This window comes from Delphinus delphis, chromosome 4, assembly GCF_949987515.2.
Source record: "Delphinus delphis chromosome 4, mDelDel1.2, whole genome shotgun sequence".
Lineage (NCBI taxonomy): Eukaryota > Metazoa > Chordata > Mammalia > Artiodactyla > Delphinidae > Delphinus > Delphinus delphis.
Genome location: NC_082686.1, coordinates 81675522 through 81699084, shown reverse-complemented (window position 1 = coordinate 81699084; position 23563 = coordinate 81675522). Strand labels below are relative to the sequence as shown.

Sequence of the window (23563 nt, the reverse complement as noted above, 5' to 3'; positions counted from 1 at the left end):
GGCAGGGAGGGGTGAGTCTGAGATCTTCCAACACATCTTCTCTAGTAGAGGCATAGCTTTGTTTCCTCCTTAGACGTTTAGGAGCCACATATCTTATACTTCACTAACTTCCATCCTGGATATAGCCAAGGTAGTAAGTAGTTGTTTAGGACAGCTATATTGTTAACCTGCCTGAGAAGTAAGGACAAACCAGTGAGTAAATGGTAATGCTTCCTAGAATTCTGCCATACCTAGTAACTATATGTTCCAGGTTGTCTAAGTTATGCCCTTATGTCTCTGGAAAAGATTTATTTTACAGTATATATTTTGGGGAACTCATTGCTTAAAAGCTGTCATTTCAGGACTTTTTTTTGTGAATCAGTATGTGATTTGCTAAAAGGATGGTTTCATGCTTTTGTAACCTCCTAGATATTTTACTAAAAAAAAACCCTAAAATGCTAATGCTGGAGTTACAGTTATTCAGATATGAGAAAAATTATTTTTACAGGTACCTTTTTCTCTCAATGGTTGAAGATAGGACTTCTAATAAAAATTGAGAGAGGCCTTTTCTAAGATATAATTTTTTTTTTGCTAAAAGTTTAAGTACTCTATATATGTATATGTAATCTATATTACGCTTCCTAGGTTGCTTTATTCACCAAGTGAAAAACAGTCTCTACAATGCTGCCAGCTTATTTGGATTCCCATTCCAGCTGACCACAAAGCCCATGGTGACTTCTGCTTGTAATGGAACACGGAATGTTGTCCCTTCAGGAGAGGTCAGTGGGGATAAGGCTTCACTGGGGCTACTGGTCTTTGTACTTAACCATTAAAGTTAAATTTTAGAAATATTCTCTTTTTAGGAATTAATATGTAGAATGACTTCTTTCCGAAATGTTCATATCTTAATTAGCCTTGATATAGAGATCAAAACAATGAAAGATTAAGAAATTGCACATTTAAAAAATATTTATAAGGAGCCTAATTACTAATACAGTTGACCTCTGAACAATGCTTGGGTTATGGGCCCCAACTCTCCACACAGTCAAAAACTCACGTAGTTGGCCCTCCAGATCCTTGGTTCTGCATATCTGAGGTTCTGCATCTGTGGATTCCCAACCAGTAATCATGTAGTACACTAGTATTTACTGTTGAAAAAAATCCGCATTTAATTGGATCCACAGAGGTCAGACCCTTGTTGTTCAAGAGTCAACTCTACATCTGGTTTTCTTGTTTAAGTATGTGTGAAGAATCTGGAATTGTTACTTTTTACATCATTTTGTGAGTTTTCACAAATTAAACCTTTGGTCTTATTGATGAAGTTTCTTCTGTGAGGTAACTAAATCATCACCAATAGAGTGATTTTTTTTTCATATTAAGACTTATTTAAATTCTAAGCGTGAATACAGAGATGATTCTTTTTGATTTTAAGGTATTTTCGAACTCTTCATCTTCTGAACTGACAGATTCCGGATCCTGGAACAACATGCTGAAACTGGGTGAGGTGGTCAAGAACATTTCTGCTTCCCTACCTCCTCCTGCCTGTGTTCTCTGAGTTTTGGGAATGTGAAAGGAAAACACTGATTTGGCTTCAGATGAGAACACAGATATATTCTCCCTACCATTCTAAAAAGCAAATAGCTTTCCTTTAGTATTGTCTTTGAATTTACTGTTACATTTCCTGTTTGCTTTATCAGTGTCTTTAATGTGACTTAGATCAGGGTTTATTTATTAAAAAGAAAAAAAAAAAAGTGTTACCTGAGAGCTTACTCTGTCAGACACTGTGCTAAGTTATCAGGAATAACAAAATAATAAAACCTTTAGTAGCAAAATAACAAAACAAAATAATAGAATAATAAAACCTTTAATAACAAAATAGCAAAATAACAACATAATAAAATAACAAACTCATAAAACCTTGCCTTTGAGGGACATCATCTGATGGGGGAGCAACCTTAGGTTCCCAGTTCTCATGGTTTTGTGGATTAGGAACCTCTATATCATCCTTAGACCCCGAAATTGAATTGTAATTATTATATATACTATATAAAATGCTCTGGTGGGGAAAAATAGGAAGAAGCCAGAGTCCTGAAAATGATTGTGATCTCTGCCACACAGATAAGCTTGTAAAGTTTGAGAGGAAGGGGGAAAAAGAGCTTTTAGAGAAGTTGTGGGTTCAGAAAATTGACATATAGAGAGGATGGTAGATTTATCTTGTGCCTGAAGTACCAGCACTATATTTCTGTGGGTTTGTGTAGCCTAGTCAGAGAAGCATGGGTATTCCTAGGGCAGATTTCTTATATAAAGAAATCCACAATCTCAAATCGGAAATGCTTGGAGATATGTTTGGGAATTCCACATTTTTTAGTTGTTTATTGAATATTATTTAAAAAACCCCAACAGGATTGAACATTGATTCAAGTCAGGTTTTACAAACAAATGAATGCAGGTCAGTTCATGTTTTGCTGCTACTGACTTAAGAAAAAACTTTGAGCTTTAGACCTCTTTGCATTTTGGAGTCCTCAGGGACTCCAAACCCCTGTAGTAGCTCCAGCAGATAATGTGGCTGACGAAAATTTTGTTACCCTTTTTTGAGGTATAGTAACCATCTCACAGGTAGGTATTAGAAGCTTCCAGGGAAATGTAGTAACAAAGCAGATTTTCATTTAAAAATACTTCTGTTTTCTTGAGAAGAAGAAACAGTTTGAAAAATTTACTCAATTTGATTAGATTACAGAGTTTATAATCATTGAGTTCTTCATGCCTTTTGTTGGCCCCAGCAAGCAAAACTAGTAAAGCTTTCCTGTGAATTGTTACTACTTACCTGAGAGCAAAGACAGACTAAGCTTTTCCTTTAACTTTTACAAAATGTGTGCTAGAAAGTAATAGAATTTGAAAAAATAAGATATTTAGTTCTACAGTATAGACTGCTCACAGATTTTCTTTTTTTTTAATTTAATTTATTTGTGGCTGCGTTGGGTCTTTGTTGCTGCAAGCAGGCTTTCTCTAGTTGCGGCGAGTGGGGGCTATTCTTTGTTGTGCTGTGTGGGCTTCTCATTTTGGTGGCTGTTCTTGTTGCAGAGCATGGGCTCTAGGTGCGTGGGCTTCAGTAGTTGTGGCACACGGGCTTAGCTGCTCCACAGCATGTGGGATCTTCCCGGACCAGGGCTCCAACCTGTGTCCCCTCCATTGGCAGATGGATTCTTAACCACTGTGCCACCAGGGAAGTCCAGATTTTCTTTTCTAATGCAGACTGTTCACAGGTTTTTTTGTGTGTGTTTTTTGTTTTTCTTTTACAATTACAAATGGTTTTCAAAAATAGGTAATAAATCTCCTAATGGAATAAGTGACTATCCAAAGATCAGAGTGACAGTAACTCGAGATCAGCCACGCAGAGTCCTGCCTTCCTTTGGGTAAGTGTTAAGTTCTGCCTTTCTGTAAATGGAAACTTAGTAATTTTTAGGTCCTCACTCTTGCTAGGCATTCTTACTTTTATTCTATTATGTAATCTTGTTAAGTAACTACTCTGAGGTTAGTAACTTGCCAAATAGCATACAGCTGGTGAGAGACGTACTCAAGTGTGTGTTACTTTTTCTATCATATGCCTATATATCATATGCCTATATAATCTGATTTTGAAAACCTTTAATTTTTAAAATTATTTTTAATTTTTATTTTTTTGGCCTCACCATGTGGCTTGCGGGATCTTAGTTCCCCGACCAGGGGTTGAACCCAGGCCCTCGACAGTGAAAGCACTGGACTGCCAGGGAATGCCCTTTAAAACCTTTTAAAAAAGAATTGTCACTCACTTCTAAACTTTTTTTTGAAGTATAATATGCATTCAGAACAGTGCAGAAATCATGTATACAATGAACTGTTATTATTTTATTAGTAATTTTCTTCTCTCTGTGTTCCCACTTTCTGGAACTTCTGTTGCTTGGATATTGGACCCTATGGATTGATCTAATTTAATTTTTGTATATATTCTCTTTTGTTTTTGTCCTTACCCTTTTTTTAAAAAATTCTTCTACCACTGAGATAAACATATATGTATACTTTTGTGGGTTTTTTTGGCTTCATAGTTTTTAAGTTGTAAGCATCCTCCCACTTCCTATTCCCCATGGCTTTTTCTTTCTCCAACCATCGAATTCTTATTATAGAGATACAATATCTTTTCTTATCTCTCTAAAGCTGTTAATTATTTTAAAATTTCTTCTCCTCCTTGCTTTGTCTGCTTCCTTTGAGTTACTCTTCCCCCTTCGGTTTATTTTGGTTTTATCTTTCTTATGAGTTCTTATTCAAATACCTGGTAATCCTTGGCTGTCCACTCATGTTTGAAAATGAGACACTAACTATAAAAAGTAAGGCTCCCTGGAGGTGGCTAAATGGCTGATTGTAGGATTAGGAGAGATAAAGTAAAAAATGATTGTGGAACGTCCTGTGCCAGCAATTAAAGGAGCCCTAAAAACCTGGGGACATTATCAACATGACACAGGAGGAAACTTGAAGGGGCTTTCACTGGCCAGTTGGGGACAATTTAAGCATCAGATGAATAAAGACAAGAATACACATGTTAATAAATAAATACATAGTGTGGGAGGAAAAGGTCTTTATAGTAGAATGCCAGCTAGTAAGTGTAGAAGGAATGATGGAATTAGAAAATCACCATCTTTTAACTGTCTCAGTAATAACTGATATATACAGGAATTGTCAGTTGAGCTAAAACTAGTAAGTAAAAGTTTGATGAAGTATGGAATATTTACATAAACTCAGAATTTTTCCCCACAAATGACTTACTAATTATAAAGGGAAAAATAGTAACTTCAGAGTGGAGAAACCTGCCTGACGCCACCTTAACCAAAGGATCAAAGTTTAAATCACCCAGAGTGGGCAAACTCACATCCTGGCCTCCAGATACATTGCACTGAACAGGACATCATCACCTAATGTAGTATTTCTGAAAAGATCAATAATCTGAATGTAATTATGAGAAAACTGGTTAAGCTGAAACTAAGGTTAATTCTACAATCAGGCTTATACTCTTCATTTTACTCTTCATTCATACTCCTCTTTAACCTGTGATTATTTAGAAGGGTAGAATTATATTGTTTAATTTCCAGATACTTGGGGGTTTCCAGATATCTTTCTGTTACTGATTTCTAGTTTAATTTCATTATGGTCAGAGAATATACTTAGTACGATTTCAGTCCTTTTAAATTTGTTAACATTTGTTTATGTCCTAGAATATATTCAGTCTGGATATTCCATGTTCGTTGAAAAGAATGTGTATTCTGCTATTGTTGGGTGGAGTGTTCTGTAAATATCTTATTAATAGTTTGCTGATAATGTTTTACAGATCTTATTGATTTTCTGTCTACTTTTTTATTGATTGATGAGTATAGAGTGTTGATGTTTCCTACTGTAATTGTGGACTTGACTATTTCTCTCATCCAGTTATGTCAGTTTTTGCTTCATGTACAGTATTTTGAAACTCTGTAGGTGAATACATTTGACCTAGATTCACCAGTTGTTATCATTTTTCCAGTTTGCTTCATCATTCTCTGTTATATGTACATAATATTTTTTTCTGAATCATTTGAGAGTAAGTCTTAGACTCATGCCCCTTTAATCATAAGTACTTGAGTGTGTTTATTTCTCAGAATGAGGACATTCACTTACATAATCACAGATTACCAAAATCAGAAAATTTAACATTGATATAGTACTATTATATAATCTTATTTAAATTTCTCTATTATAGAGATTCTTTTTTTCTGGCCCACAATTCAGGGCAGGATCATGTATTACATTTAATTTTCATGTCTCTTTGATCTCCTTTAATCTGGAACAACGCCTCAGCCTCTCTTTGTCTGTAATAGCATGAATATTTTTAAAGAGTACAAAGCATTGCTTTTGTAGAATCCCTTAATTTTGTCTGATGTTTACTCATGATTTATTTTAGATTATGCAAATTTTTTGGTAAAAATACTGCATATGTGATGTGTCCTTTCTTAAACCTCACATCAAGAGAGGTATGATGTCAGTTTGTTCCATTATCGGTAATGGCAAGAGAGGCAGGCTCTATCAACCAGCAACAGTGACTAGGTGAGGGCTTCATGGCTTCGCATTCTTTAGCATTTATTAATTTAGTATTCATTAATTTAGTATTCAGCAGATACTGATTGAGTGCCTTTTGGCTTAGATCATGTACCAGGATACGGTGGTGGAACGATGAAATCTCTGTTTTCATGGACTTTAAAGTTTAGTGTGGGATGCAGTCCCACAGTGGCACCAATAATTAATCAATCACACCAATAGTTAATTTCAATGGTGCCAAATGACTAAAGGAAAAGTGTAGTACCAGAGGAGGGTATGTTGTGTAATAGCGAGCTAAGCCAGGGTTGGAGTTGGAAAATTGGGCATGAGGAAAAAGGCAAAGGCTTTCATGTGGAAGCCCTGGTGACTGGGAATAGACATTCCATAGCAGAATTCTGGGGTGCCCTCTGCTCTAGAGATCTAATTTTTGTGAATGGTGGTTGTCTGATTTGCCAGGAGCAAGCTTAACCTGAGACAGCTTAATCACAGGATTGTCTGGAGCTTAAATTCCAGCAATTGAAGCCGTTTGGGAATAACTTTTTCTTTTTTTTTTCCTCTCAGTTTTACTTTGAGCTCAGAAGCCTATAATAGAAGACCAGGTGGCCGTCGTCATAGCAAAGGCAATCTGGAGAGTTCCTTAACGTGGAAGCCTCAGGAACAGGTTGTAACAGAGATGATTTCTGAAGAGGGTGGCAAGGGTCTGAGGCGTCCCCGTTGTACTGTGGAGGAGGTAAGCCCTTTTAGCCTGATCTCTTTTAAAAGCAATTTTAGGAATTTGGGTGGGGTGGGGATAAATAGTATATGTTCTGTGGTACAAAATACAAAAGGTATAAATGGGTGTACAGGGACTGTAAATTTCCCGTCTCCCTTCTATATCTGGCCCCTATTTGACTCCAATGCTTATATGTATTCTTCTGTATATATGTAGTCAATTTTCAGGTAAAGGAAAGAAAAAGGAATCATATTAGGAAAAGGTACAATTATAGATTCTTTCTCTTTGGGTGCCTGAATTATTCTAACTTGTTTCTTGTATAAGCTGTAATAACTGTGACTAAGTAAGGGAAGTAAATGGTGTACATGTCTGCTTTTTCCTTCCATTTTTAGGGCACCTAGCATGATGTCTTCATCAACAATCTTCCCTTCCCTCTTGAAGTCTTCACTTATTCCAGGAGAATTTAGAACTATTCCTGTCTCTGGCATTTCCCCCGGACCATCACCTATTGCAATTTGCTAGATGGTTTTCTGAGCCACTTGGCTTAGTTCATCAAAGAAATGTTTATTTGGGTCCCAGGTGCTCTGCCAGTTTTCAGCAATTCAGAATTGAATAAAATATGGTCCCTGTTCTCTAGGAGCTTATACATTAATTGTTGTAATCAGCAAGCAAGTAGGCAGAGAAAGGAATGGACTGCAGCCCTGGAGGGGATTTTAAGCAGAGGTATTAAAGTAGGCTTCAGTACCTCCTAGATAAGAAATAAGGGATGGGACTGAGCAGATATGTATGGGGTATACACAGGCCATATTCTAGAAACATTAGAAGGTAGTATTAGCAAGGACATACTTACTGGTTAAGTGTGATATAAGGTTAGATGGAAGAGCCTGAGTCCCAGATTTCAATCTTGGATAAATATGTGTCACTGACCAGGATACCCTATGTGTTTAGGGGAAGGTGATGACTTCAGTTATGTACATTGTTTAAAGTGCCTGTGAAACACGCAAGAAGACCTGTCCCGTAGACTTTTGGATATATGGGAGTTTTGAGAAGAAGGCAAGCTTAGGGACACATTGCTGAATCTTCTGCATATTGGTGTTAGATAAATCAAGGGAGCTGAAGAGATTATTCAGGGAGAGTATGTACTGTGAGAAAAGATAATGGGCAGAACCATCGACATTTACAGTGAGGCAGAAGAAATAATCTTCAGTGGAGACTGAGAAGATACGAAGAAGTTAGGAGAGGGGCTTCCCTGGTGGTCCAGTAGTAAAGAATCCGCCTTCCAATGCAGGGGATGCAGGTTCGATCCCTGGTTGGGGAACTAAGAACCCACATCCTGCGGGGCAACTAAACCCATGCACCACAACTACTGAGCTTTTGCGCCTCAATGGGAGCACCTGTGTGCTACAAACTACAGAGTCCACGCGCCCTGGAGCCCACACGCCAGGGCTAGAGAGAAGCTTGCGTGCCGCAACAAAAGATCCCATGTGCCTCATGAAAGATCTCGCGTGCCACAACTAAGATCCGACACAGCTAAAAAAATAAAGAAAATAAATAAATATTAAAAAAAAAAAAGAAATCAGGAAAGTGTATTGTCCAGGAAGGCAAGGCGAGGTTAGCAGGGTGAGATGCTGGAGAGAGAGGTCAATTGACAGAAGAGCTGAAAATGTGTCCATTGGATCTGGCCATAGAGGGTCGTTAGTGACTTTGGTAAGACCAGTTCTGTTTCGGAAGCTGAATGTTCTGAATATGCAAGTGGATTATTTCTGCTGAGTTTTTTGTGGTTTACCCAGTTTCACTGTCAAAAACTCAGATGCTATCAAGGTCTAGCAGATAATGTAAATGAGTGAAATGGGCTGGAGTGAATAGGTGACCAAAGGGAATAAATAGTCTTACATAGCTCCAGATTGTTGATACAGTGTTTCAAAAGAGACCAGATGTTACTGGATTTTTCTTTTTAATTTATAAAGTTGGTAATTAAAGGAATTAAAAGAACACTAAAATACAAAAACACTGTGCTGGCGAATGAAACACATCTATGAGCTGCATTTGACCTCTTAGTCTTTGTTTATGATTTAATTATAGGTTTGATGTGCTGGTAGTTATCTAAACGCTTTCTTTTATTTAGGGTGTTCAAAAAGAGGAGAGAGAGAAATACCGAAGGTTATTGGAGCGACTTAAAGAAGGTGGTCATGGAAACACTGTTCCTCCTGTTACTTCAACTCATCATAGGTAAAGATGCGTTACCAAGATCAATGCTTTGCCAGACATCTTTTTCCTTATTTTTGGAGAAGGGATTGGTGGGAAGGGCTTTGTTGAAAAAAGAGATTAATATTGAGAGAGTGAGCCCTGTAATTTGTCTGTACTGATGGATTATATAGAACAGTGGTTTTACAAAATAGAATTTTCTGTTAGCTTTTGTTCAAGTGAACTCTTACATAAAACTCTGACACAGAAAAGTGGATTCACTGGTTGAAGTCAGGTTCCCAGGGAGCAGAGAGTTTTTTCAACCTCCCCAACACAAGTTTCTCATGACCTCTGTCTTCCTCTCTTTTTCCCCCTCATCTCCCCCGCTCTTCCCTCCCTTCATCTCCTCCCACCCAGCCCCCACCCCCACCCCTGCCACGTACACATAGTCTCTGAGGCGTCCTAGTGGATGCATCTTAGCACAGTCGGAAATCTTCCACTCTAGAGACAAGATTAAACTCATCCCAGGTCATAAGAAGTTTTCCTTACAAGACTGCTTGTTAATTAACTGTGCTGAGTTGACCAAACAGATGAGAATGGCAGAAGGAATTGATGTCTGGGCTTTTATTTCCCTGTAAACAAGGGGACAAAAAATATGTGAGCTCAGGTCTGAGGTCTACTTGATAATTCTAACAAGCGGTGTGAGAATACACAGAGGGGAGTCCCAGAAATTATGTAACAGTAAGTTGAAGGTGAAGAAGTCACGAGACTATCTAGCTTGTTGAATGCAGAAATAACAAGAATTTTAACTTTGGGAATTTTCACTTTGGTTGTGAACTTTAAAAAGAAATTCAGGGACTTCCCTGGTGGCGTAGTGGTTAAGAATCTGCCTGCCAATGCAGGGAACATGGGTTCAAGCCCTGGTCCGGGAAGATCCCACATGCCGTGGAGCAACTAAGCCCGTGCGCCACAACTACTGAGCCTGTGCTCTAGAGTCCGTGAGCCACAACTACTGAGCCCTTGTGCCACAACTACTGAAGCCCGCGTGCCTAGAGCCTGTGCTCCGCAACAAGAGAAGCCACCGCAATGAGAAGCCCGTGCACTGCATTGAAGAGTAGCCCCTGCTCACTGCAACTAGAGAAAGCCCACGCCCAGCAACGAAAACCAAACACAGCCAAAAAATAGATAAAGAAATTTATTTAAAAAGAAATTCAGTTTAGTCAATCAGAATGTTCATATTTTTTTCCATTTTGACTAGCCACTGTTGGAAGCAGCAGTATACTTCATGAACTATTGGTTTTGTCATGTCAGCAAAATCCTCAAACTATTTTGCTTATTATGTTTTTTTGGTTGTTGTTCTTTTTCTTCTTATGTTCTTTTAATGTGTTGTTTTGGGATCCATTTCAGTATATCGTTTAAAATTTTTCATCTTTTAACTTGGGTGTTATCATGCTGAGATTTTTTCAGTCAAGGTGGTGCTGGGGATCGAGAACATCCACTTTTATAATGGAGAAACTGGAGGTTAGGTAACTTGGCTGGAATATTAGAATCAGGATTAGACTCCTTTTATCCTAGTCCCAGATGATGCTATGTTGCACCCTTTCTCTTGTAATTTGACGTTTCTGGGTTATCAATAACTCCTGTTTGGAGAAGCTTACCAGAAAGAGATAATGAATACTTATAATAGATTTTCCTTTTGTATCTGATCTTCTTCACTTTTTGTGTTTCTAAGTTCTCAAAGAAGTCAGATGGACACATTAAAGACCAAAGGCTGGGGGCAAGAGCAAAGTCATGGAGTCAGAACAACTCAGTTTGTTCCAAAACAATGTGAGTTCCCAGATTTAGCTCTATCTTAATAGTCTTAATATATTGAACTTAGTTCAAGTGCATATAAAATTGAAAAATGACATACTAGTAAAAGATGGTGTACCAAACTTTAAAACATTATCAGACCCCAGGGCATTGATGGGATACTACCAGTACCAGTAGTTTATTAAAAATGCTATTTCAAAATAAAGCCAATTTATAAAATACCTCTTGATTATTATTCCTAGCTTCTATATCGTAGTGTATATTTTGTGAGCCTAAAATTAATTTCTTTGTATTCCTTATATTAATTTCCTTGTATTTCTCCACTTGCTGTTCACTAAATGACACTAAATGATAGCTTACCAGATGAGCAGATATTAGTCAGTTTACACTAAAGATAATACTTAAAGGAGAAAGAGATTTATGCGTTTTTAAGCAAATTAATTTGTATGGAGGCTAATGTCTTTGGAACCCATTTTAGCATTTCAGTGTAAATTAATATCTTGATACTTTGGAAACCATAAATTGAAATTCCAGCTATATGATTGATTAATAAAGGAAATGCTTTTTTTTCTTTTTTTTTTATCATCCTCACAGATAGAGTTGTTGAAACAAGGGGACCTCTATGTTCAGTGAGAAGTGAAAAGAGGTACATGGTTCAGTTTATTCTAAGTTTTCTTTGACATATTATTTTCTTTCTTTTTTTTAACATCTTTATTGGGGTATAATTGCTTTACTATGGTGTGTTAGTTTCTGCTTTATAACAAAGTGAATCAGTTATACATATACATATGCTCCCATATCTCTTCCCTCTTGCGTCTCCCTCCCTCCCACCCTCCCTATCCCACCCCTCCGGGCGGTCACAAAGCACCAAGCTGATCTCCCTGTGCTATGCGGCTGCTTCCCACTAGCTATCTACCTTACATTTGGTAGTGTATATATGTCCATGCCTCTCTCTCGCTTTGTCACAGCTCACCCTTCCCCCTCCCCATATCCTCAAGTCCGTTCTCTAGTAGGTCTGTGTCTTTATTCCTGTCTTACCCCTAGGTTCTTCATGACATTTCTTTTTTCTTAAATTACATATATATGTGTTAGCATACGGTATTTGTCTCTCTCTTTCTGACTTACTTCACTCTGTATGACAGACTCTAGGTCTATCCACCTCATTACAAATAGCTCAATTTCGTTTCTTTTTATGGCTGAGTAATATTCCATTGTATATATGTGCCACATCTTTATCCATTCATCTGATGATGGACACTTAGGTTGTTTCCACCTCCGGGCTATTGTAAATAGAGCTGCAATGAACATTTTGGTACATGACTCTTTTTGAATTTTGGTTTTCTCGGTATATGCCCAGTAGTGGGTTTGCTGGGTCATATGGTAGTTCTATTTGTAGTTTTTTAAGGAACCTCCATACTGTTCTCCACAGTGGCTGTACCAATTCACATTCCCACCAGCAGTGCAAGAGTGTTCCCTTTTCTCCACACCCTCTCCAGCATTGTTTCTAGATTTTTTGATGATGGCCATTCTGATTGGTGTGAGATGATATCTCATTGTAGTTTTGATTTGCATTTCTCTAATGATTAATGATGTTGAGCATTCTTTCATGTGTTTGTTGGCAGTCTGTATATCTTCTTTGGAGAAATGTCTATTTAGGTCTTCTGCCCATTTTTGGATTGGGTTGTTTGTTTTTTTGTTATTGAGCTGCATGAGCTGCTTGTAAATTTTGGAAATAAATCCTTTGTCAGTTGCTTCATTTGCAAATATTTTCTCCCATTCTGAGGGTTGTCTTTTGGTCTTGTTTATGGTTTCCTTTGCTGTGCAAAAGCTTTTAAGTTTCATTAGGTCCCATTTGTTTATTTTTGTTTTTATTTCCATTTCTCTAGGAGGTGGGTCAAAAAGGATCTTGCTGTGATTTATGTCATAGAGTGTTCTGCCTATGTTTTCCTCTAAGAGTTTGATAGTGTCTGGCCTTACATTTAGGTCTTTAATCCATTTTGAGCTTATTTTTGTGTACGGTGTTAGGGAGTGATCTAATCTCATACTTTTATATGTACCTGTCCAGTTTCCCCAGCACCACTTATTGAAGAGGCTGTCCTTTCTCCACCGTACATTCCTGCCTCCTTTATCAAAGATGAGGTGACCATATGTGCGTGGGTTTATCTCTGGGCTTTCTATCCTGTTCCATTGATCTTTCTGTTTTTGTGCCAGTACCATACTGTCTTGATTACTGTAGCTTTGTAGTATAGTCTGAAGTCAGGGAGCCTGATTCCTCCAGCTCCATTTTTCGTACTCAGGATTGCTTTGGCTATTCGGGGTCTTTTGTGTTTCCATACAAATTGTGAAATTTTTTGTTCTAGTTCTGTGAAAAATGCCAGTGGTAGTTTGATAGGGATTGCATTGAATCTGTAGATTGCTTTGGGTAGTAGAGTCATTTTCACAATGTTGATTATTCCAATCCAAGAACATGGTATATCTCTCCATCTATTGACATATTATAAACTATATTTATGAGTAACCATGTCTGAGGAATTGTGAACTCTTCTCAGCTCTGGTAGCTGGTCAGCATATGTGGGTACATAGGTAGCTCTTGTGTCAGATGTCCACCCTAGCTTGGGAGGGTGCCCTTCTCCCCTAGGCATTAGAGGTTGGGAGGCATAGGTACTGCTTAGATAAGAGCGTGGGTGTAGTGGGCATCTCTGGTGGTCAGCATCTCTAGTATATGAACAGTGAAGGCAGTTCTGTGTGCCTTAGGATTTTGGATGTTGGTTCATTTATAGTAGAGTTTGGTAAACTATGGCCCATGGACCAAATCTGGTCCACCTGCCTGTTTTTGTAAGTAAAGTTTTATTGGACACAGTCATACTCATTCATTTACATACTACTTTTGGCCACTTTTAAACTACAATGCAAGTTGAGAAGATGTGACAAAAACCATAAGACCTGCAAAGCTAAGATATTTACTATCTGATCCTTTTTAGAAAAATTTTGCTAACCTTTGGTTTAGAGGACTATATAAACTCAAGGCAATATTTGTTTACAATTATTAAATCTTCTTTCTGAAACTAGTTTAATATGTATCAGATTATAGTCATCCAGTCTGTAATCTCTCACTTTTTTTCCTCAGGTGTTCAAAGGGGAAACTTTCTGATACAGAGAAGACACTTGGAATCAGACTAGAAAATGAAGGTGTAAGTAGAAACCCTAGTTAAATTTTATGTCTTTTACTCTTTCACCTGACTTATGTTAAAATTTTGGGCCCATGAAAAATAAGGTACGATATACGTTACTTTGATTTCTAATTCCGTTGTTTTCTTTGAAGAAGCAGCAGGCATTGAGGATACACACCTTTGGCTTTCTTCTGAGTTGCAAGATTTTTATCTCTGTGCTATCGCGACCTTTGTAAGAGAGACTAACTTGCCTCCATCCCAACCCTTATCTGTGTTGCCTGGCTTCTTTTGGAGAATTTTTTAAAACCATACATCTTTAGGGAAAATGGTTGTTCGGCACTTTTCAGATTCAAGATTTCATATTTATTTGAAAATATTACCAATCTTCTGCTTAATTGGATTTTACATTTTCTATATAAGTATCAGAATAAGAAGTGTCCCAGTGATCTCCATAGCAATACCAACATTTTAAGTAATAGTGGCAAAGTGTTTACTAAGCACTCCACATCCAAAAGAATTATATTCCTAAACTAAATGCAAACTTGAAGTTTTAGATTATTTCATATTTTAGGTAATAGAAATACCAAAGTTTAGGGAACTGCTTTGTGTTAAGTATCAGTCTGATCAAGATTCTCTTTTCCCATTTGATATCTTCATAAGAACTAGTCTTAAGGCTAAGTCATAGTCTTAAGTCATGATCTTAAGTCCTAAGTCTTAGATTGTTCCCTTCTCTAATGTATTTGTTACCTGGCTAAAGACTACATCCTGCTTCTATCCTTGCTGAACCTGAAGGCATTGCGATCTGGGACCATGTGGAAGGGCCAGCAGCTACTGGTTTCCTAGGACCAGTATACCTGGCAGTTAGCTAGAGTAAAGAGCACTGGCTACGTGTGTTGAGAGTGTAGCTCTAGTCCAATGCTCTATTTCTTTCTTTTTTTTTTGGTACGCGGGCCTCTCATTGTTGTGGCCTCTCCCGTTGCGGAGCACAGGCTCCGGACACGCAGGCTCAGCAGCCATGGCTCATGGGCCCAGCCGCTCCGCGGCATGTGGGATCTTCCCGGACCGGGGCACGAACCCATGTCCCCTGCATTGGCAGGCGGACTCTCAACCACTGCTCCACCAGGGAAGCCCCCAGTGCTCTATTTCTAAATAAATTTCCTAATTTTAGATAAATTTGCCTACCAGATGACTTAAGTTCAGTATTAACAGTTATGTAGAGTCATGATAAGGAAAGATTCTTATCAGAGTTTCTGGGATGCTGGCAAAATTCTGTTTATTGACCTGAATGGTGGTTACATAGGTGTTAATATTACAAAAATTAAGTGGCACATTAATGTTTTGTGCATTTTTCTATAATATATAATTACTTTTTTAAAAGGATGAAGTAGAACAAGTTTACTTGGTATAAGGATAGAAGTGGTTTATTTTGAGTGGTGGGATTATGGGTCATATTTTTTGCTTTTTTAAAGCTTTTCAAAATGTCTTTTAACTATATTATTTTTAATTGAAATAAGAAAACTGAAAATACTTTTCTTGCTACCTCCAGGGAAAACAAATGTTCTGCTTCATGGTTTATAACTGAGGTGTCCTGTTGTGAGCCTTAGGTCTTGAACCATTTTTGTTCCTTCTTCCAGGGACAGGCAGATATGCTTAATCTACTTTACTCATTTGGGGATTTACTAATTCTCTTTTCTTTCAAGATAATGGTGCTGTTTTATATTTCATGTGTTACGTATGTTTATACGTGCAAGTATCAAACATGTCAGTAGAATATGGGAACTTTTTTGATCAGAGGAGGGGACTCCAGCTGGAACCTGACTTATCTGAAGAAGTGTCAGCCCGACTGCGCCTGGGCAGTGGAAGCAATGGCTTACTCAGGAGGAAGATGTCAATACTTGAGACAAAAGAAAAAAATTGCTCAAGCAAAGAGAGGGATAAAAGGACAGATGATCTTCTTGAACTTACAGAGGTATTGTTTCTTGTTTCTTGTGTTGATCAGAATAAGGGGCATGTTTTTAAATAACCTCAGTTATTTAAGACTTGAGTGAATGTTTTGTTTTGAAGAGTTTCTCCAGGCTAGGGAATGTATGTATGAAGGAAATCATGCCCAAGGGCTGGTCAGTCACTGGCTACACTGATCATTAGTGATCTGTGAAAGTGGCCTAAGGAATTAGATTAATTTCAGCAAATGTGAGTAGACAGGATTGTCACATATCTTGGAATATAATGGGTTCTTTGTAGATTCTTTTTCTAAACTTAAAATATTTTGAGTTACACTGTATGGGTTGACATTAGGAAGGAGTTCATTGCAGTTCTTTTTTTTTTTTTAAACATTTAATTTTATTTGTTTATTTTTGGCCAAGATGCATGGCCTGTGGGATCCCAGTTCCCCAACCAGGGATCGAACCCAGGCCCAGGCAGTGAAAGCACCAAGTCCCAACCACTGGACTGCCAGGGAACTCCCCTTCATTGAGGTTTTTGTTAAGCGATTATGGTTCACTAAAATGTCCCTTTCAGTGATTACTGTATTTGAAACGTTTCTGTAAGTAAAAACTTATAGAAAACAAGGAAATGAAGGTAGTTAAAAATTCTCATTTTAAAGGTGAGCCCACATCTTGACTCCTCCATTGTTGTGGTAGTCAGTCCTATTCAGTGAATATTTATTGAGCACTTACTATATGTTGGACATGCAGGTGGAGAGAGAGAGATCCATAAAATTACAAAATTGTGTTTAGTGGGGGGGAGCAGTATTGAAAATATTTGGATGAAATAACTTCTATTTGGTTTATAGATTCAGGCTTATAGCTTAAATATGCATCTCTTTGTAATTCTTCAGAATGATGCCATCTATTCAATAAGGTCTCAGTTGCTAGACTGCTGCCTAGTTTTCTAGTTTCTGCTTACTCTCTTCATGTCAAAAGTAGATAGAATGATCTCTTTGATTCCTAATTTTATTACTTTGATGTTTTAAAATAAAAGTTCAGGAGGTAGATAAGGAAAGTATGAAAATGCTTTTATAGTATTGTGAAAGGAGCAAAGGCTAAGGAGTGAGACACTCCGGTGTTCAAATCTTGGCTCTGCCTTTTAATCATTATATGACTTTGACCATGTAACCAAAATTCTCTGAGCTTTACCTCTTCTATAAAATGGTGATAATACTTTCCCCACAAGCAGGGATTAATGGTGTGCTTCAAGCATCTGGTACATGTTTGGCTCATGTATCCCACATGGTAGTGGGATAATTGAGAGTATACTTTAAATATTATTATCAAATTATTGTTTTCAGAAGTTAATAATTGAACTAGCATTTTTTATAACCATTAGTAGTAAGATTGCTTTGTGCTCCTAAATTGAAATTCTTTCCTACTTCAATTTAGTAGGTCTTTGATGATCTGTTTTTCTTAAGGGTCAGGTATTACAGAGATGAAAAGCTTTTTTTTTTTTTTGCGGTACGTGGGCCTCTCACTGTTGCAGCCCCTCCTGTCGCGGAGCACAGGCCCCGGACGCGCAGGTGCAGTGGCCACGGCCCACGGGCCCAGCTGCTCCGTGGCATGTGGGATCTTCCCGGACCGGGGCACGAACCCGTGTCCCCTGAATCGGCAGGCGGACTCCCAACCACTGCACCACCAGGGAAGCCCTGAAAAGCTTTTTTCAATCTCAGACTTTCAGTATCTGATAGTGGTTCCATATTAAAGTAGCAACCTCTGGACTTTGTAATTCAGGACATGGAAAAGGAAATCAGTAATGCTCTAGGCCATGGCCCACAGGATGAGATCCTAAGTAGTGCTTTCAAATTACGAATCACTCGAGGAGATATCCAGACCTTGAAGAACTATCACTGGCTCAATGATGAAGTAAGTTGTCTTTTTTTCCCCCTTTGACTATCATTATGCTTAGTCATTTTCTGTCTGTAACCATAGTGGTTTCTACACAATTAAAAGGGGCTGGTAAAGCAGCTTTAGTTTTTCTAAAACAAAAACATCTTAAACCTTAAAAACATGATTAATTCTGATTGTTTGCTGCCTTTAATTAGCAATGTTTCCCTCTTCTGCATTTGTGCTTTGTTTCATCCACCACTTACTAGCCTTAAGTGAGATTTTTATAAATCCTGGGTGCAAGTGATAAATGGAAGGAAGCAAGCGATACTTTATTTTAGATGAATTCTTATAGGAGCCAGTTTATTTTTTCAATAATAAAGGAATATATTGATCACTGTATGTACACTATGTGATTTTTTTCTTTATTTCATTTGAGTGATAACTGTAAAATTTGTCCAATTGTCATCTTGTATCCTTATGTATTTAGCTAAAGGTAGCTCTTGGTTCTTGCCAATTTCCCAGTTGGTTCTTTACCCAGCTGCTCAGCCCCTGCATTTTCTCCCTTTGCCTTCCTTCCTCCCCGCTATGACTAGTGACATATAAACACATTCTTGTAAAATTAGCATGTTTCTGTTTCACATTATAAATGTAATATGTTTATTATAGAAAATTTAGAAAATACAGGAAAAGTGAAGGAAAAACATTATCGTTTGAAAGTGGCACAACTCAAAAGTAAACAAAATACTAATGTTTTGGTGTATTTCCTTCCATTTAATTTTTTTTAATTGAGGTGTAATTTATATATAGTAAAATTCACTTCCAGTTAATATTTTTGCATATTTTGTGTGTGATATAGTTACATATACATTTTCATTGTTGCAGACTTTCTCCTTGAGTTCTTTCTCTTGTCTCTCTTACTCACATGCCTCAAAAGTACAGTCTCATTCCTTCTTAATCCCTCCCATTTTGCACTGATCATTTTTTTTTAATACATTTATTTTATTTATTTTATTTTTGGCTGCTTTGGGTCTTTGTTGCTGCGTGCGGGCTTTCTCTAGTTGCGGTGAGCGGGGGCTACTCTTTGTTGCGGTGTGCTGGCTTCTCACTGCGGTGGCTTCTCTTGTTGCGGAGCACGGGCTCTAGGTTCGTGGGCTTCAGTAGTTGTGGCATGCAGGCTCAGTAGTTGTGGCACACAGGCTTATTTGCTCTGCGGCTTATGGGATCTTCCCGGACCAGGGATCGAACCGTGTCCCCTGCATTGGCAGGTGGATTCTTAACCACTGCGCCACCAGGGAAGTCCCTGCACTGATCATTTTTTGTTTTCCATCTTCTGTCATAGACAGCCCTTTTATCCCCTTCCTTAGTGCCTTCCCTTCCCTCAGCTTATTTTCTAATTCATCCTAATTGAGTTAGGTAGAAATCTAGTTTTGATAATATACTTGCCATATTCTAACATTTACTCTCTTGATATTACAGGTCATTAATTTTTACATGAATCTCCTGGTGGAAAGAAATAAAAAACAAGGGTATCCAGCACTTTATGCATTCAGTACTTTCTTCTATCCAAAATTAAAGTCTGGGGGTTACCAAGCAGTGAAAAGATGGACCAAAGGGGTCAATCTCTTTGAACAGGAACTTATTCTGGTGCCTATTCATCGGAAGGTACATTGGAGCCTGGTGGTAAGTCGAGAGGTTTAATTGTTGGAGTTTGGATAATGACTGTTTTGTTAAATGCAGGCATAGTAACCACCGCTGTAAAGCAAATATCGCAATAAAGAGAGTGACATCAATTTCTTGGTTTCCCAGTGCATATAAAAGTTATGTTTACACTACACTGTAGTCTATTAAGTCTGCAATAACACTATATCTAAAAAACAATCTACATACCTTAATTAAAAAATACTTATTGCTAAATACTTTTTATGCTAACCATCATCTGAGCCTTCAGTGAGCTGTAATCTTTTCACAATAGCATCAACGGTCACTGATCACAGATCACCATAACAAGTATATTAATAATGAAAAAGTTTGAAATGTTGTGAAGAATTACCAAGATATGACACACAGACATGAAGTGAGCAAACACTGTTAGAAAAATGACGCTGATAGACTTGCTTAATGCAGGGTTGCCACAGACCTTCAATTTGTGAAAAATACAGTGTCTGCAAAGCACAATAAAATGAAGTGTGCTGGTAATGAAGGCGACTCTTCTGTCTAGTGAGAGTCCTGTAGTATATGTTAAAGGCATACTCTGCAGAGTCCCTTCTTAGTTCTTGAGTTGAACGACTTAGAAAGCTACAAGACAGTCTGTAGTGGAGGAGCTTTGATTTTTAATAGGAATTTTAATACATGTGGGTTATTTTATTACTTTTGTTTACGAGATGAAAACGGGTTTATTGTAGTAAAGGTATAAAGAAAAAGGCAAAAAAAAAGTCTCATCACTCTGAGAGGACCACTAATGTTTTAAGGAATAAGTTTCTATGCCTTTCTCTAGGAATAGAAAAATATAATTTTATAGACATGGAGCTCATATCATCTGTGATGTTTTATGAAAAATGTGTCTTAGAAATCCATTCATGTTGGTACATATATTTTTTTAAATGCTTATCTTTTTAGAAATAAAATTCTCATTTTTTTTGATGGTTGTTTCTGGATGTTGCATTTTTCCATTATAGGTGATAGACCTAAGAAAAAAGTGTCTTAAATATCTGGATTCTATGGGACAAAAGGGCCACAGGATCTGTGAGATTCTCCTGTAAGTAAAGGCTTAAAAACTTCAGTGTTGCCTCAGTGTGCCCTTTGTTAAGTGGTCTTTCTTTCCATCCTCTGGTGGATGGTAGTCTAATGTGTAGTGAGAGCTCTCTTCCTAGTTGTTCACAACTTGACCTGAATCCATCTTTTTGTCTAAAAATAACCCCAAAATCTGATCTTAACTGAGAAATCTTATTTAATAGCATCACTGAAAACAAGTTTGTCATATGTCATAATGTAAAATATATTCGATGAGAATCCCGTGATTTGAATTAGATTTCTCTGGGATTGATACATTAGTTCTCTGAATTCTTAAGCCCACTCACTGATGTCTCTGTGCTTTCCATGATGGTTTGGTTCATCTCATAGAACCTGGAGGTAATTTTTAAGTTAAAACATGGTTTGTAGGTAACTGTTTTAATAGTAATTGCTAGAAACCTGCCTTTAAAGCATAGCCGTCTATTAGCTATGTAAAGTGATGAGAAGAATTTCACAGAGAGGAAGCGAATCAGTGAAATAAGTCTATTTTGAAACACTTATGACCACTGGAAGCAATTGCAGGTTCCAGTTTTTAATTTTAGTAAGGATACTTGGATAATTTTAATAAGGATACTTTAGTAAGGAACTCTTGTTGAATGATGTGAAGAAAAGTTAACAATAATTCAGTTCTTTCTTTTTTGATGTTGTTTTAGTGTAAAAGATCCTTTTTATTTATGGGTGTTTATCTTGAATAAAAAATGTAGAGAAGAAATTTTTTAAAATCATAAGATACAAATTGTTTATAAAGCAGTTATCTCCTAGTCTTTTCTGCTTAAGATGTATGTAAAATGTGCATACATACATACGTGTGCACATACACGTACATATAATCACATACTTACGAATGTTTTCATTGGAATCATACAGCAAAATTTTGTCTGTTGCTTATAATAGGATACCAAAAAACCATACTTTTATAACATTCATACTTTTCTTTCCCCCCCCCTCTCTTTTTTAATATATGAAGAGTTCAGCTTCTTTGGGTATCTGAGGCCCCCTCCCTTTCCTGATGCCCCTAGTCCAACTTTTCTCAATTTTTTTCATTATCACCTCCCCACTACAAATTTTTTTTTAATTTAATTTCTCCATGACAAGAGAAAATAGTATTAAGGAAGAGACTTTGTTTGTTTGTTGGGTTGAGCTTTAGAGGGCTACAAACCATTGAAATATCTAAGATTTTTGCCTTCTAAGAACCAGTTTTCACCTCTCTGGGGGTGATATTGCTGCTCCCGTTGTGAGCGCATGCCCTAGCATAGCACTGGTTTCCCTTTTATGTAGGTTAGGATGAGAACTGAGATGCCTTTGTTAAATTTGATAACCCTCTGGAGATTTGGATAAAATTAAATCACTCTCAATACTTAAGTATATATCACCTAGGAATGAGGAAATTCTCTTACATAACCACAATGCCATTATCACACTTAAGAAAGTTGACAACCACTAATGTGTAATAATATATGATTCATGTTCTGATATCGTCAGGTATCTTTTATAGCTTTTTTTCCTAATCCAGGAAGTTAGTCAGGGTTCATGCATGTAAGTAATGTCTCTTTAGTCTCCCTTAGTTTAGAATAGCCTCCTACATTTTTTTTTGTTTTCCATGGCAGTGCCTTTTCTTTTTAAGACTCCAGGCCAGATGTCTTGTTTTCTATCTATTTTTAAGTGAGAAAAAGCAAGTAATAGAATGAAGTACTTTTTTAATAGAATAAAATGTGTGTTTTAAAATGGGGTGGAGTAGAGAACTAGACGAACAAACAGCAAACCATTAATAGTAAATATTTCCATAGTGGTTATTATGGGGTCTTTTGCATTTTACATATTATGTTTTAATTTTTAAAATATAACCATATATAATTTTTGTAATCAGAAAAAACACAAAATAAAATGTAAAAAGCCAAAAACAATCATATTTAAAAAAATCTAACAGAGATGGCTTTGAGAATGGCAGGTCTATTAAACATCATGATGTCTTTGTAGTCATAATGCTAAGTCTCCACAGGGATTCATCAGTATATTCCTTCTTTGCTGTTTTTTCAGTCAGTATTTACAGGATGAAAGTAAGACCAAAAGAAATATTGACCTGAATGTTTTAGAGTGGACCCACTACAGCATGAAGCCACATGTAAGTGGTGATCATCTGTATTTCAAATACTTTGTTGCATTTCCTGTCAGTAGCGTATTATTTAGACTTGGCTTCCTTCCTCCCCTTACTCACTCATCCTTAGGCATGCATTCTCCTGAGGTGTACATCGTTAGAATGATCACTTCTAAATCTTCAGAAATTCATTTAACCAAGTTGTTTGCTTTTTTTTTTTTAAGTTGTTTGCTTTTAAGCCTTTATCTTGTTTCTTAAACTATAAATGTTAAATATCTGCATATCTCAAAAAATTGAGAAAAAAACACAACACAATAAATTCAAGCCAGCTACTTTTATTGGTTGGCATTAATGGAAATTTTAAAGCTCCTGTTCAAAACTTATCTGAGAAATTTGTATATTTAGATCTTAAGCATCCGATACTGTGAGTCCTCAACAGTCAGGTGTGCTATTTGTGAATGTGCTTTGGATCTTGCCAGATTTGAATCTCATTCAGAGTTTAAAAATGCATACATCTGGGACTTCCCTAGTGGCACAGTGGTTAAGAATCCTCCTGCCAATGCAGGGAACACGGGTTCGAGCCTTGGTCCGGGAAGATCCCACATGCCGCGGAGCAACTAAGCCCGTGCACCACAACTACGGGGCCTGCACTCTAGAGCCTGCGAGCCACAACTACTGAGCTCGTGCACCACAACTACTGAAGCCCGAGCACTTAGAGCCTGTGCTCCACAACAAGAGAAGGCACCACAGTGAAAAGGCTGCGCACTGCAACGAAGAGTAGCACCCGCTCGTTGCAACTAGAGAAAGCCTGCTTGCAGAAACAAAGACCCAATGCAGCCAAAAAATAATTAATTAATTAAAAAACGCAGGGCTTCCCTGGTGGCGCAGTGGTTGAGAGTCCGCCTGC

The 23563-nt window shown here is 37.4% G+C and overlaps 1 protein-coding gene across 3 annotated transcripts in view; it reads left to right on the top strand.

Moving 5' to 3' along the window:
* The window catches only part of SENP2 (SUMO specific peptidase 2), a 44993-nt gene that overhangs the window by 5412 nt on the left and 16018 nt on the right, over nucleotides 1–23563 (top strand). For all 3 annotated transcript variants that reach the window (XM_060010990.2, XM_060010992.1, XM_060010991.1), the window contains 13 exons: nucleotides 625–758; nucleotides 1412–1478; nucleotides 3302–3392; nucleotides 6637–6805; nucleotides 8913–9016; nucleotides 10704–10798; nucleotides 11378–11429; nucleotides 13911–13974; nucleotides 15746–15922; nucleotides 17676–17807; nucleotides 19248–19451; nucleotides 20447–20526; nucleotides 22599–22683. In XM_060010990.2, the coding sequence (XP_059866973.2) occupies nucleotides 625–758; nucleotides 1412–1478; nucleotides 3302–3392; nucleotides 6637–6805; nucleotides 8913–9016; nucleotides 10704–10798; nucleotides 11378–11429; nucleotides 13911–13974; nucleotides 15746–15922; nucleotides 17676–17807; nucleotides 19248–19451; nucleotides 20447–20526; nucleotides 22599–22683 (1454 nt within the window). The remainder of the gene's footprint in view (nucleotides 1–624; nucleotides 759–1411; nucleotides 1479–3301; nucleotides 3393–6636; nucleotides 6806–8912; nucleotides 9017–10703; nucleotides 10799–11377; nucleotides 11430–13910; nucleotides 13975–15745; nucleotides 15923–17675; nucleotides 17808–19247; nucleotides 19452–20446; nucleotides 20527–22598; nucleotides 22684–23563) is intronic.